The 13972-nt window shown below is 44.2% G+C and overlaps 1 protein-coding gene across 1 annotated transcript in view; it reads left to right on the forward strand.

Moving 5' to 3' along the window:
- Positions 1-13972, forward strand: part of OTUD6B (OTU deubiquitinase 6B) — a 54749-nt gene that overhangs the window by 8362 nt on the left and 32415 nt on the right. The window contains exons 3-4 of the mRNA XM_082257451.1: positions 5557-5649; positions 9189-9501. Of these exons, the coding sequence (XP_082113577.1) occupies positions 5557-5649; positions 9189-9501 (406 nt within the window). The remainder of the gene's footprint in view (positions 1-5556; positions 5650-9188; positions 9502-13972) is intronic.

Consider the following 13972-nt stretch of genomic DNA (forward strand, 5'->3'; position numbering starts at 1 on the left):
CAAGGAAATCTGCCCTGAATCTTCCACTTCAATGGGTGGATACATTTAAAAATGTAAGTTTGGATCTCTAGATTGTCTTTGGAGTACGTTCCTTTAAACTTGGCCCCGGTGGTACAAGAAGCCAAGTGACAATTGAAATCCTGGGAACGCCTGCTTCTCTCTGTATTGGGTCGGGTGAACTTAATAAAAATGAAAATAATGCCTAAGTTTATCTTCTACGCCACTGTCGGTCGTGGATTCCGAAGTCATTTTTCGCTCAGCTTGAAAGTGTTTTTTTCTTCTTTCCTAGTGTTTTTCCTTTTTTCTTCTTTTCCTTACTGGTCCCCTAATCCTCCGAGATACCGGTTAGCTACACTCATGAGGCTCACCTCCCAGGGAGGGATGGCTTTTCCGGATATACAGAAGTATTATTTGGCCTCTCAGTTGATCACGGTGACCTGGTGGTTTTCCCCGAACCAGACCAAGCCATCCACAATGTTGGAGGCGGCCATAGTTGGATAACTAGAAGCTTTGCGTGCACTGGTGTTTCGGTAATTGGGTGCCCCATATTCATTGACACCTTCGATGTCCACTACGGTTAGGGCATGGAGGGCTGAACTACTTAGGGAGCGTGGTTCTTCCGTATTGGTATTTCCTAATGTGCCAATTTGGAAAAATCCTGCTCTACCTCGCATCTTTAGGCTACCGGACCCTATGATTTGGACTAAATACAAGATCAAGTCTTTCACAGGTGGTGGAGGGAGGCTTTTTGAAGTCCTTTGTTCAACTTTCTGAGGAGTTTAGGATCCCACCTAGGGCTGGGCGATAAAACGATACCGATAGGTATCGCGATATTCCCGTGCTCGATAGCAATAAGAAAACTTGAACGATAAATCAAAAAGTCCGCTCCGACGGGTTTAAACTTTTAAAAATGGCGCCAACACGTCATTGCGCACGCGCCGCCGCCGCTCGGGAGAGGCCGAGAATAGCCGAAATTACACGAGCGGTGGCGGCGGGTGCGCAATGACGTATCGGCGCCGGGCGGCGCCATTTTTAAAACGAAGGTGCCTCTGGAACAGGTAAGTGAAACAGCTTCACTACCTGCCGTTATGCAGGGCTGCGGGCACACTACAAGGGATGCAGTGCTGCGGGCATGGTCTACCTGTACCATGCCCACAGCACTGCATCTCCCGTAGTATGCCCACAACCCCGGATCCTCTTGTACCATGCCAGTACCCTGCATTCTCCTGCACCATGCCAGTCACCCTGCATTCTCCTGCACCATGCCAGTCACCCTGCATTCTGCTGCACCATGCCTGCCACCCTGCATTCTCCTGCACCATGCCTGCCACCCTGCATTCTCCTGCACCATGCCTGCCACCCTGCATTCTCCTGCACCATGCCTGCCACCCTGCATTCTCCTGCACCATGCCTGCCACCCTGCATTCTCCTGCACCATGCCTGCCACCCTGCATTCTCCTGCACCATGCCTGCCACCCTGCATTCTCCTGCACCATGCCAGCCACCCTGCATTCTCCTGCACCATGCCAGTCACCCTGCATTCTCCTGCTCCATGCCAGTACCCTGCATTCTCCTGCACCATGCCAGTACCCTGCATTCTCCTGCACCATGCCCGCCGCCCTGCATTCTCACCCTAGGGTCCTTATTTTAAATGGGTAATAAAAAATATCAATATATATCGATATCGACCGATATGAAACACTGATATCGTGATACAGTTTTCAGCCATATCGCCCAGCCCTAATCCCACCCACTTACTATTTCTATTATAGGCAATTTGCTCATGCTTTCAAAGGTTAATTTTTGAATGTACCTTTGCAAGTAGAGCAGTCTAAGTTGGAATGTTTGCTTAGTTTGGATTGTAATAAAAAGCGTATATCACGTATTTACGCTCATTTAGTAGAGGATGCATTACCTCCGTTAGATAAATTATGTGCTAAGTGGGAGAGCGACGTGCCAGGTTTGGGCCCGGAGGACTGGGATAAGATCTGGGATTTACCATTCAAAAGTTTAGTCTCCCTGCGTGACCGACAAATTCAGTATAAAATAGTGCATAGGGCTTATTTTACTCCTGCTAGATTACAACGGATGTATCCATTACGTTCTTTGGAATGTTGGAGATGTGGAGACCCTGAGGGGAACTTTACACATTTTTTGGTCATGTTCTAAGATCACTAGTTATTGGGAGGGAGTTTTGGTGGTACTTAATACCAGAGATGTATAGTAACTAAGTAGAACTACTGTACTTAAGTACCGAAAGGCGGTATCTGTACTTTCCTGGAGTAGAATTTTTTTCTCCTACTTCCACTTTTACTTCACTACATTTTTTCAATGATTTTCAATACTTCTACTCCGATATTTTTTTTTTTGTGCTGCATAGTTACTCGTTACTATTATAAAAATGACCACTGCCAGAACAGTAGATGGCAGGTTTCATGAAGCTTAAAACATGTGTATTATCAGCGCATACGAAAATAAATGCTACTGTATGTATAAATAAAAGCTGCATTTGAAATAATAAAAAACAATATGATGTTCAAACTTTTGACTTCTTTCTTTAATAACTACATAACACAGTACTTGTATTTTTACTTTCAGTACTTGAGTAGCAAAACTTTTCAAACAATTACTTGCAATACTTAAGTACAAAAAATGTTGAATACTTTTGTACTTCTACTCAAGTCACTTTTTGATAGAGCACTTCCACTTCTACTCAAGTCACTTTTTGATAGAGCACTTGTACTTTTACTCAAGTATGGGTTTTAAGTACTTTATACAACTCTGCTTAATACACATACAACAATCACTATTCCTAGGGCTATTGAAATCTGTTTACTGTGTCTGGTGTCTGCCTTGTTACATACCAGAGCTGAAAAAGTATTAGTCAGTCTTCTTTTGTTTTACACTTCTATCACTTTACACTGGAAGAGAAGGGTTCCGCCTACGGTTTCCTTTTGGAAAGGTCTGGTTAATAGTAATTTACCATTGTATAAAGATCCCTATGCACACAGGGACTATCTGAGGAAATATGGCCGGATATGGTCAGGGTCGCTGGCCGATTCTGGTACGGCCGCATAGGGGTTTGGATATACCTCCTATAATCCTGGAAGCAGCTAGGCATTAAGTAAGAATTGGGAAATCCTGGTTGTAAATAATATTAAAAGTATCTTTATGATGATTATGCACGGGGAAGGAAAGGAAGGTTTTTTTTTTTTTGGTTATTATTCTATGTGAATGTGTATGTTATGATTTGTTGTATGTATAAAAATTAATAAACCGATTTAGAAAAAAAAAAAAGTAACCATGCATAGATTGAACTTTAGATCCATCTCTTGTCATTCCCGTTCATGTGAAGTCAATCTATTGATCGACTTCTTAACAGTCCTGCTGGAAAATTTCCAATCGATCGAATCTTGTAGCCAATCGGCTGCAGCACTGATCAGTGTATTCTGACAGCTGGGGGAGTCCCACTGTCAGAAAACAATGACACAGTGGGGATCATTCTCCCCATCCACATCAAATGTGTGGATGAACAGGTCAATTTTTTTTTTTTATTTTTTTTTTCGTTCAACCCACTGGCTAAAAGGAAAAAGAATTGACTTATGTATGACCAGCTTAACCACTTTAAGGTTTTACCCCCCCCCCCCTTAATGACCAGGTCATTTTTTGCGATATAGCACTGCGTTGCTTTAACTGGCAATTGCGCGGTCATGCGACGCTGTACCCAAAAAAAAAACGGATGTCTTTTTTCCCCCCCCCCCCACAAATAGAGCTTTCTTTTAGTGATATTTGATCACCTCGCTATAAACAGAAAACACCAATTTTGGAAAAAAAAAAACAATATTTTTTACTTTCTGCTATAAAACATACCCAATAAAGTTTTTTTTTTTTTTTTTCATCAATTTAGGCCACTATGTATTCTGCTACAAAAAAATCCTAGTACAGTAAACCCCCCTCCATTGCGGGGGTTACATTCCGGACCCAGCCGCTAAAAGTGAAATTCCGCGAAATAGAAAAACCCTATTAAAATGCATTGTAGGCATGTTTATTTTACTGTCACTGTACGTGTAGAAGCATTTTAAGGTCTTTAAACACACTTTTAAAACAATAGAAAAGTATTTAAACACATAAAAGATACTAAGAGACATAGCAAGAGCTATGGAAAACACAAAAATATTTCATTTTTAATGATTTATATAGTAAAATAACATTACAAAAAAAACGCGAATTACCGGGACCGCAAAAACTGAACCGCGATGTAGCGGGGGATTACTGTAAGTGTATATTGATTGATTTGTGCAAAAGTTAGAGTCTACAAACTATGGAATATATTTATGGACTTATTTATTTTTTGTTTTTACTAGTAATGGCGGCAATCAGCAATATTATTAGCGGGACTGCGACATTGCAGCGGACAAATCTAACACTTCCTGACACTTTTTGGGGACCAGTGACACCAATACTGTGATCAGTGCTAAAAAAAAGTGCACTGTTACTGTATAAATGACACTGGCAGGGAAGGGGTTAACACCAGGGGCGATCAAGGGGGTTAAGTGCGCTCCTAGGGAGTGCTTTCCAACTGTGGGGGGAATGAATGCAGTAGAGGAAAAGAGAGATCTGTGTTTTAGCTTAGCTGAAATACAAGATCTCTTTTCCTCCCTGACAGAACAGCGGTCTGCTTTGTTTACATAGGCAGACCGACGTTCTGTCATTCCGCCGAACAATCAGTGGGTCCTGGCGGCCGACCCATTGATTGGCTCACGCTGCATCCAATCACAGCGGGAGCGGCAGTGCGGCGCGCGCCCCTGAAATCTCATGCACAAAGTCATGTACGTGGCTTTGTGCAGCCGGGCCTCCCTGTCGCAGTATATATGCGGCAGACGGTCCAGAAGGGGTTGACTTTACCTTTTTAAAAAAAAGTGTCTGAAAGTGTCCATTGAAAAGCATATGTTTAACCACCACACACGTTGTTTGGACCATGTAGTCTGTGTCCTCACATCTGCTATTGCTCCTGCATTGGCATGCCCGCCCCTAATGTGCTCCTGGAGGATGGAGAGGTGGGCCATTTATGGCTGACTTGCTGGTGTATCCCCACCAATGAACCCATCCTCATTTTCCCTAGCCGCACACTGGAGTGTTTCTGCAGGACTAGTAGATGTACTGGGATGATGCATGCCTTGCAGTTTGCATTGATTAAAGATATGACTCGTTGTCGTCAGCCAGTTGCAGGATCTGACCACTGTCACATGAGGGCAGGGGTGACTACATCAACCTTGTGTAAGCTCTGATATTCAACTCTTAAGTGTAGCCAGGGTTTGACTCTGGGAGGATTGGAACATACAGAAGGTGTGTGTAAGTGGGGTCAGGCGATGGCCTGGCAAAAGTTACTTCGCCTGCGGTCCTTACCATTGCTGTACATTTCCTTCCCTCCCTTGCTTGGTTGTACATGAAAGTGACCGGATGTCGTCCTGCGAAAGACTCCCATTTGGTGAATTGTAGCAAATAAATTTATGAATCTTTGTTTATTTTTTGTCTTAATATTCTATTCTTTTTTAGATAAACAGTGTCACTAATGGGGTCACTGATTTGGATCTTGGAGCTGAAGTGCCCGCTCAGCAACCTCGTCTGTCTAAAGCCCAAAAGAGGCGGGTAAGAACACGTTGGTAATTTTCTCTACGATTCGCTTTAGTGCGAGGCTGATCTGATACTCCATAGAATCCGATGTGCATAATGCAAGGTTTGTACAAGAATAACTGGAGAACCTTACATGGTATGTGATGCAGTTCTATTCAGAAACATATACCACATATGCTCCAATGAGCAGATTTCTTGGAGGATTCAGCAGGAGTTTTTAGACCTGCTGCATTTTCCTAAGATAAACATAGGAAAAATATAAACCCTATTTTAATGGCTGCAGTAGGTAGGGAGGTCTCTGAATTTGGGAGGGGATGCAGTCGGCCAACATCTGCCCTATTCCAATATTTAAACTTTAGCTAGAGAGTCCATTTTAATTTTGTTGAATTTCAAGTCTTCTGGTGCACATCACTACTGCTCATGCATGCATATTTTATTAACCAGTATGCAAAATGATACTTTTTTGGGGGTTAGGAGCTTGTTGCATAATACTAATAGTGAGGTTTAGTGACCCACTGATATTTTGCAACTGACCTCGCTGTGCCAACAGCCCCTGATCCTGCCTGCCACCTTTCAGACCTCAGACAAGAGCAGCAATGTGAGCGCAGAGCCGAGGAAGGCTCTGACGTGTCACATGACATAGTTGATGGGAGACCTGAGAGGACTTCTACACGCTTCATACCTTATACTACTGACCCCTGCACTCTACATTACTTACCTCTGCATCCTGCTTTGCTTACTACTTAGCCCTGAACTCTTCATACCTTCCTTACTTTTTAATGGGGCCTTGGTAGGTTATCTTCTTTAAAATTACCCACTGCACCTTTGTGATCTTTGATCTTTTCCATGTCATTTGGGTAAATCTCCATCTTGTTAAGGTTTCATACCCTTGCCTTAATGGTAATGTATAGCCAGAACGTTTTTTTTATTGGCTGAAGTAGAGAAAGGTTAGGACCCCTTGGAGATACAAAAAGATAATTGTTTAAAGGGGCTCAGACATTCTGTGCAAACCTTGAATTGCACTCCAAAGTGTCTGTTTTAGGTTACCTCCCCTGATTTTATACTCCCCTGTCCACAGATTCTTTCTGTGCAGCCACAGGAAGATGCACAACCACCGGTCACTCCTGTGAAGAGGCCGTCTTATCGTTGGGACGTATTATAGATTGCGCCTCTGTTGGAATGAATGAGGCTTTCTCTTTGGATGTGCAGGAGCCTTGATGGGATAGCTTGGGTGTTTGCAGCGGTCGCCGTGCAGCTTCCTGGGGGTGAAATATAATGGATAGCTATACAAAAATAAGACTTTACTTTAAAGAGTGTTTACAACCAAAGTAGCAACATAGGATGGTGTGCATAGAATTGTGGTATATTTCTTGGAGAATACTATTTGTGATAAAGACCTTTTTACCAAGAAAAGTGGTAGTACTGACACTCTGACTTCAGTGCTTTTGGAGTCCTTGACCTGGAACCAATATATATGTCAAGAAAGTCTGAAGTCCTTCTCTGCATGCATGTTCTGGGTTAGCGACTCAAGTTTTTGAAGCCGAGGGGTCAGCATGCCAGCATATGTAGAATGAGAAGTTCGCAATGGGAGCCTCCTTGTTCTTCTCGCCTTTTAAAACTGAGTCTTAAAATAAACATGGTGCCTGTTGCTTTTTAAGTTTAAGGAGTAATGTATATGTGACCAAATGTAGTGTTCACAGCAGGCTTACAGTGAACCTGGAAAATATTACAGCACTGCACTTTTTCCACATTTTATGTTGCAGCCTTTTTCTAAAATGTATTAACTTCGTTAATTTCCTAAAAATTCTACAAACAAAATCTCCTAATGACAACGTGAAATAATTTTGTTTGAAAGTTTTTGCAATAATATTTAAAATAAGAAACAAAAAAAATCCCATGTATGTAAGTATTCACGGCCTTTGCTCAATTCTTTGTTGAAGCACCTTTGGCACCAATTACAGCCTCAAGTTTTTTTTGAGTATGATGCTACAAGCCAGAGGCGTAACTAGAACCTTCAGGGCCCTGATGCAAGAAACCATGAAGGGCCCCCCAGACCCCTGGCCGGGGCCCTTACCTTCAAGCCCAGGGCTCTTCCCACTAATCCTGGGGCTCTTTACACTCGTTGCATGGCCTTTTATTATGGTCCCGCAGCGGGATTCTTTCACAGGTTCTGCAGTGGGCCCCCTTCCTGCAATCTTGTGGGCCCCCTTCCTGCAATCTTGAGGCCTCCCCAGAGTGGTGCAATGCCAGGGTCCGGTCGCAAGTGTGACCTTTGCGATCCTGGAAGTTCACCCACTGGTTTGCTACCGGGCCCCCTGGAGCATGGGGCCCGGTAGCGATTGCAACCCCTGTAGTTACGCCCCTGCTACAAGCTTGGCACACCTAGTTTTGGGCAGTTTCTCCCATTTTTTGCAGGACCTCTCAAGCTTCATCAGGTTGGATGGGGAGCATTGGTGCACAGCCATTTTCAGATCTCTCCAGAGATGTTCAAGTCTAGGCTCTGGCTGGGCCACTCAAGAACATTCACAGAGTTGTCCCGTAGCCACTTCTTTGTTATCTTGGCTGTGTGCTTAGGGTCCTTGTCCTGTTGGAAGATTGTTCACCCCAGTCTGAGGTCCAGAGTGCTCTGGAGTAGGTTTTCATCAAGGGTGTCTCTATACATTGCTGCATTCATCTTTCCCATGATCCTGACCAATCTCCTAGTACCTGCCGCTGAAAAACATCCCCACAGTCTGATGCTGCCACCACCATGCTTCACTGTAGGGATGGTATTGGCTATATATCTAGCTGCTGATCCCCCGCTGAGCAGCAGGAGGACAGCTGTGTCTCCGCGCTGTGTGCGGAGACACAGCTGTCAGTTCCCTCTGCATCTCTATGGGGGAAATCGAATGGGAACGGACCGTCGGTCCGTTCTCATCCGATCCGCTGGATGGATGGAAAATAGGGTTTCCATCCGTCCTGATTTGACGGATCGGGTCGGGTGTCAGTGGACATGTCTCCACTGCCATCCGATGCCCCATAGGGATGCATGAGGGGGGACCGTTCAGATCCGCCAAAAAAACGGACAGGCGGATCTGAACGGTCCGCCTGTGTGAAAGGGGCCTTTATGTACTGTTAATTGTGGGACCTTATATAGACAGGTGTGTGCCTTTCCAAATGCTGGCCAATCAACTGAATTTACCACAGGTGGACTCGAGTTGTAGAAACATCTCAAGGATAATTCGTGGAAACAAGATGCTCCTGAGCTCAATTTTGAGTGTTGTGGAAAAGACTGTGAAAACTTATGTACATGTGATTTATTTTTTTTTTTTTATATATATTTTTTTTTTTTTTTGTTATAAATTTGCAAAGATTTTAAACAAATGTATTTAATGTTGTCATTATGATGGGGTATTGTTTGTAGAATTTTGAGAAAAATAATGAATTTAATACTTTTTGGAATATGGCTGTAACATAAAATGTGAAGCGCTGTGAATACTTTCCGGATGCACTGTAAATAATGTGGAAACCTGGTCTATGGAGTTCTTTTTACCAGACTTCCTTATCTTTTCTAGGAGAAGAAGGCAGCCTTGGAGAAAGAGAGAGATGAGCGCATAGCAGAAGCTGAAATTGAGAACCTGTCTGGAGCTCGGCACCTGGAAAGTCAGAAACTTGGCCAAATCTTGTCAGAGAGACAAGAGCAGATCAAACCCATCCCATCAGATGGTCATTGCATGTACAGAGCTATTGAACATCAGCTGAAGGAGCGGGGTGTGAATCTGACTCTTTCCAATCTCAGGCACCAAACTGCAGACTACATGCAGAGCCATGCAGATGACTTTCTGCCATTTCTAACCAACTCTGTCACAGGGGAAATGTACACACAGGGTGAGATCTTTATGTCACAGGGGAAATGTACACACAGGGTGAGATCTTTATGTCACAGGGGAAATGAACACGCAGGGGGAGATCTTTATGTCACAGGGGAAATGTACACACAGGGGGAGATCTTTATGTCACAGGGGAAATGTACACGCAGGGTGAGATCTTTATGTCACAGGGGAAATGTACACGCAGGGGGAGATCTTTATGTCACAGGGGAAATGTACACGCAGGGTGAGATCTTTGTCACAGGGGAAATGTACACACAGGGTGAGATCTTTATGTCACAGGGGAAATGTACACGCAGGGTGAGATCTTTGTCACAGGGGAAATGTACACGCAGGGTGAGATCTTTATGTCACAGGGGAAATGTACACGCAGGGTGAGATCTTTATGTCACAGGGGAAATGTACACGCAGGGGGAGATCTTTATGTCACAGGGGAAATGTACACGCAGGGTGAGATCTTTGTCACAGGGGAAATGTACACACAGGGTGAGATCTTTATGTCACAGGGGAAATGTACACGCAGGGTGAGATCTTTGTCACAGGGGAAATGTACACGCAGGGTGAGATCTTTATGTCACAGGGGAAATGTACACGCAGGGTGAGATCTTTATGTCACAGGGGAAATGTACACGCAGGGGGAGATCTTTATGTCACAGGGGAAATGTACACGCAGGGTGAGATCTTTGTCACAGGGGAAATGTACACACAGGGTGAGATCTTTATGTCACAGGGGAAATGTACACGCAGGGTGAGATCTTTATGTCACAGGGGAAATGTACACGCAGGGGGAGATCTTTATGTCACAGGGGAAATGTACACGCAGGGTGAGATCTTTGTCACAGGGGAAATGTACACACAGGGTGAGATCTTTATGTCACAGGGGAAATGTACACGCAGGGTGAGATCTTTGTCACAGGGGAAATGTACACGCAGGGTGAGATCTTTGTCACAGGGGAAATGTACACGCAGGGTGAGATCTTTATGTCACAGGGGAAATGTACACGCAGGGGGAGATCTTTGTCACAGGGGAAATGTACACGCAGGGGGAGATCTTTATGTCACAGGGTAAATGTACACGCAGGGTGAGATCTTTATGTCACAGGGGAAATGTACACGCAGGGGGAGATCTTTATGTCACAGGGGAAATGTACACGCAGGGTGAGATCTTTGTCACAGGGGAAATGTACACGCAGGGTGAGATCTTTATGTCACAGGGGAAATGTACACGCAGGGGGAGATCTTTGTCACAGGGGAAATGTACACGCAGGGGGAGATCTTTATGTCACAGGGGAAATGTACACGCAGGGTGAGATCTTTGTCACAGGGGAAATGTACACACAGGGTGAGATCTTTATGTCACAGGGGAAATGTACACGCAGGGTGAGATCTTTATGTCACAGGGGAAATGTACACGCAGGGGGAGATCTTTATGTCACAGGGGAAATGTACACGCAGGGTGAGATCTTTGTCACAGGGGAAATGTACACACAGGGTGAGATCTTTATGTCACAGGGGAAATGTACACGCAGGGTGAGATCTTTGTCACAGGGGAAATGTACACGCAGGGGGAGATCTTTATGTCACAGGGGAAATGTACACGCAGGGTGAGATCTTTATGTCACAGGGGAAATGTACACACAGGGTGAGATCTTTATGTCACAGGGGAAATGTACACGCAGGGTGAGATCTTTATGTCAAAATGTATCCAAGACTGCTCGGTATCCATGTCTTTTTGCAATTGTGCATACAAATGATGGGGTCTAGTTAGTACCAGGTGATGATTTGAAAAGGATTTAGAGTTGTCCTGAGTAAGGACATTCAATTGCGAGAACCACAAATTCTGCAGAAGCCATGAGCACCATTGCTGCCACGTCTCTTAGAGAGGAAGTAAACCCTCCTATGCAACTTGTACCTATAGGTAAGCCTATGATAAGACTTACCTATAGGTACTGTAAATATCTCCTAAACGTGCACCGTTTAGAAGATATTTACTTTGCATGCAGCCAGTGACATCACTGGCACATGCGCTCTGAAGGAACGGCTGCTCGTGCCGTTCCTTCAGGGGCCCGTGCCGTGACCGTTTTTCATGGCTCCAGCCAACCAGATGGCTGGATGCCGCAATCCCGGAAGAAGGGCGACCGAACATGTCACCCATGAGACAGGTGAGCGGTCGGCACTGCGGGGCTTTCTTCTAAGATAAGTATTTCGTAATGAGCTACTATGCGATGCATACTACCTCATTAGGTGTTTGTCTTTCAGGTGTTCGTTTTTAAAAAAAAAAAAAATTCTGAGGTTTACAACCTCTTTAAGGTCATTATGAAGACATTGCTTCTGTGAGTGGTCATTTATTTTAGGTCATAAGCCTGTATGCAATTTTGGGCCCTGATCATTGAAGAGCTCCCTGTTAAAGTATATCTAATGCTGGCCATACCTCATACAATTTTCCTTTACAATTGCCGAAAACCATATAATATGAGGTCAAACCTAAACACTTTTGCTTTCTATGCCATCGGGCAGGTCCTTGTACTACATAGTAGGGTTAAAGTGACCCTTTCAGAACAGGGTCACGTGTATGGAAAACATTCTTGTAAAAGAAAGACTGCATGTATTTACCTTTTTGGTGAGTTCATGGTTCTCCCAGCCTGTTGGAAGTATTCAGCCAGTCAGATGGTTCCCCAACTTACTTGGTGTAGTTGATCCTGCTGGTTTCTACATATTGTAGTGACAAACAAGCCAGCGAAAAACTACAGCAAGCAGTAGGGAGGGGAAAGGTTGTTGATTTGGAAGTGTGTGAATACTTCTGAGGACAGTGAGTATTAAAGCAGAAGCTTTTCAAATACCAAGCGTCCAGAACGTAAGTAGTAGTCGTGTTGTGTGTTTTTTTTTGCTGTTATATTTTACCTGTGCTAATAGTCACTTTAAAACTCTGCCCCGTGAGTTTAAATTCACAATAAATAAAATGCACCAAATCCTTTGCTAGGTAAAACAGACATGAATTTGAACTCGTGGGTTTTGCTTCACTGTCTTGCTGGAAGGGATAAGGCAAGCAAAGTACAAGGGTTCATTTACTTACCTTTCCTGGAAAAAATATTAGAGGCTACGTAAAGCAGAACTAAACCCCAAAAACTACTCACCCCCACCTTCCAATAATGCCGCGGTTACATCCCTTGCTTGCCGCTGCCATCCTCTCCCCGGGTGCTGGGTTTCCCACCTCTGAATTGGTTGGCAGGGGATGACGCCATCACATGCATGTGCACGGGATTCAATCCTTCTGGCACAGCTGAAGGGTGGCAGGAGTGCACACTGAGCTGCATTTGCACAGCTTGGCATGCATTTGGTTGAAAGCTTCAAGCCAGGCAGATAAGCGTGTATTATTGCAAGTTTCTTCTGTGATAAGTCTGCCTGCTCGCAGTTTTTGAAAAACTAGATTTAGTTCCGTTTTCTGCTCATGTGACTAGCAGCTTGGGTCTTTGGCTATATTTTCCTGCTAAAGAATAGAATCGGATCCTTATTGTCAGCTAAGGCATCCCAACGCCTGGACATTTAGTTATTGGAGTGGTACTGTAGGAAATCCAAGGCAACATTTTCCCTAGGATGGGTAAATATTTCAGCCCTTATTCATCCACCCCAGCAAAGCTCATGTTAGAATTGGAATTTAGATCCACTGTAAAAGTTGTACTACATTTGAATAGCCAGTAGAGGGCACACCTGCCTAACTTTTTATTCCCTGCACTAGAGCTGGTTGAGTTTTAGAATTTATTTGGATTGCCCTGAATTTTAGAACACAATGATTGCTGATCCTTGAGAGGTTCACTTTTCCTCTTATGGCAGCTTTATCAGCTTGGTAGGGTACTTTGGGCTGTGCTGATGGTGACATGGATTTATCAGGGAATAAATTGTTCTTGAACAGCTAAATGCAATTACTCCAAACACCTAATCTAGTAGTTCTAAAACCAAAGCTCTAGGACAGGGATATGCAAACGATGGCCCTCCAGCTTTTGCAAAACCACAAGTCCCATCATGCCTCTGACTTTTAGCATCATGCTTGTGGATGTCAGTCTTGCTATGCCTCATGGGACTTGTAGTTCTGCAACATCTGGAGGGCCACAGTTTGCATGTTCCTGCTCTAGGCATTTCATGTTTCAGTTCTTGACAGTTAAGGAGGTGTTCAGTCTGCTGTTGGAGTTGTTCAGAAAAAGGCTTTGCCGATGGGCAATGGCAAAATTTAAGGCTTTCACATCACTGCCTGTGTCACGTGGATAATTCCTAGTGGCTGTCTAGCGGCGGGGTCCCCTCATACTCCGAAATGGCACCAGTGAGCAACCTTGATGGTGGACTTGGGTGAGTATAACTTGCTTCACCAGGTAAGCAATGCCTTCCAATAGTGTTGGACCTATACCGGTATCGGTGCTGATACTAAGCATTTGCACGAGTGCTTTTACTAGTAAAAATGCACCTGTACCTTCAGG

This window comes from Pelophylax lessonae, assembly GCF_965119305.1.
Source record: "Pelophylax lessonae genome assembly, chromosome: 5".
In the NCBI taxonomy this organism is placed as follows: domain Eukaryota; kingdom Metazoa; phylum Chordata; class Amphibia; order Anura; family Ranidae; genus Pelophylax; species Pelophylax lessonae.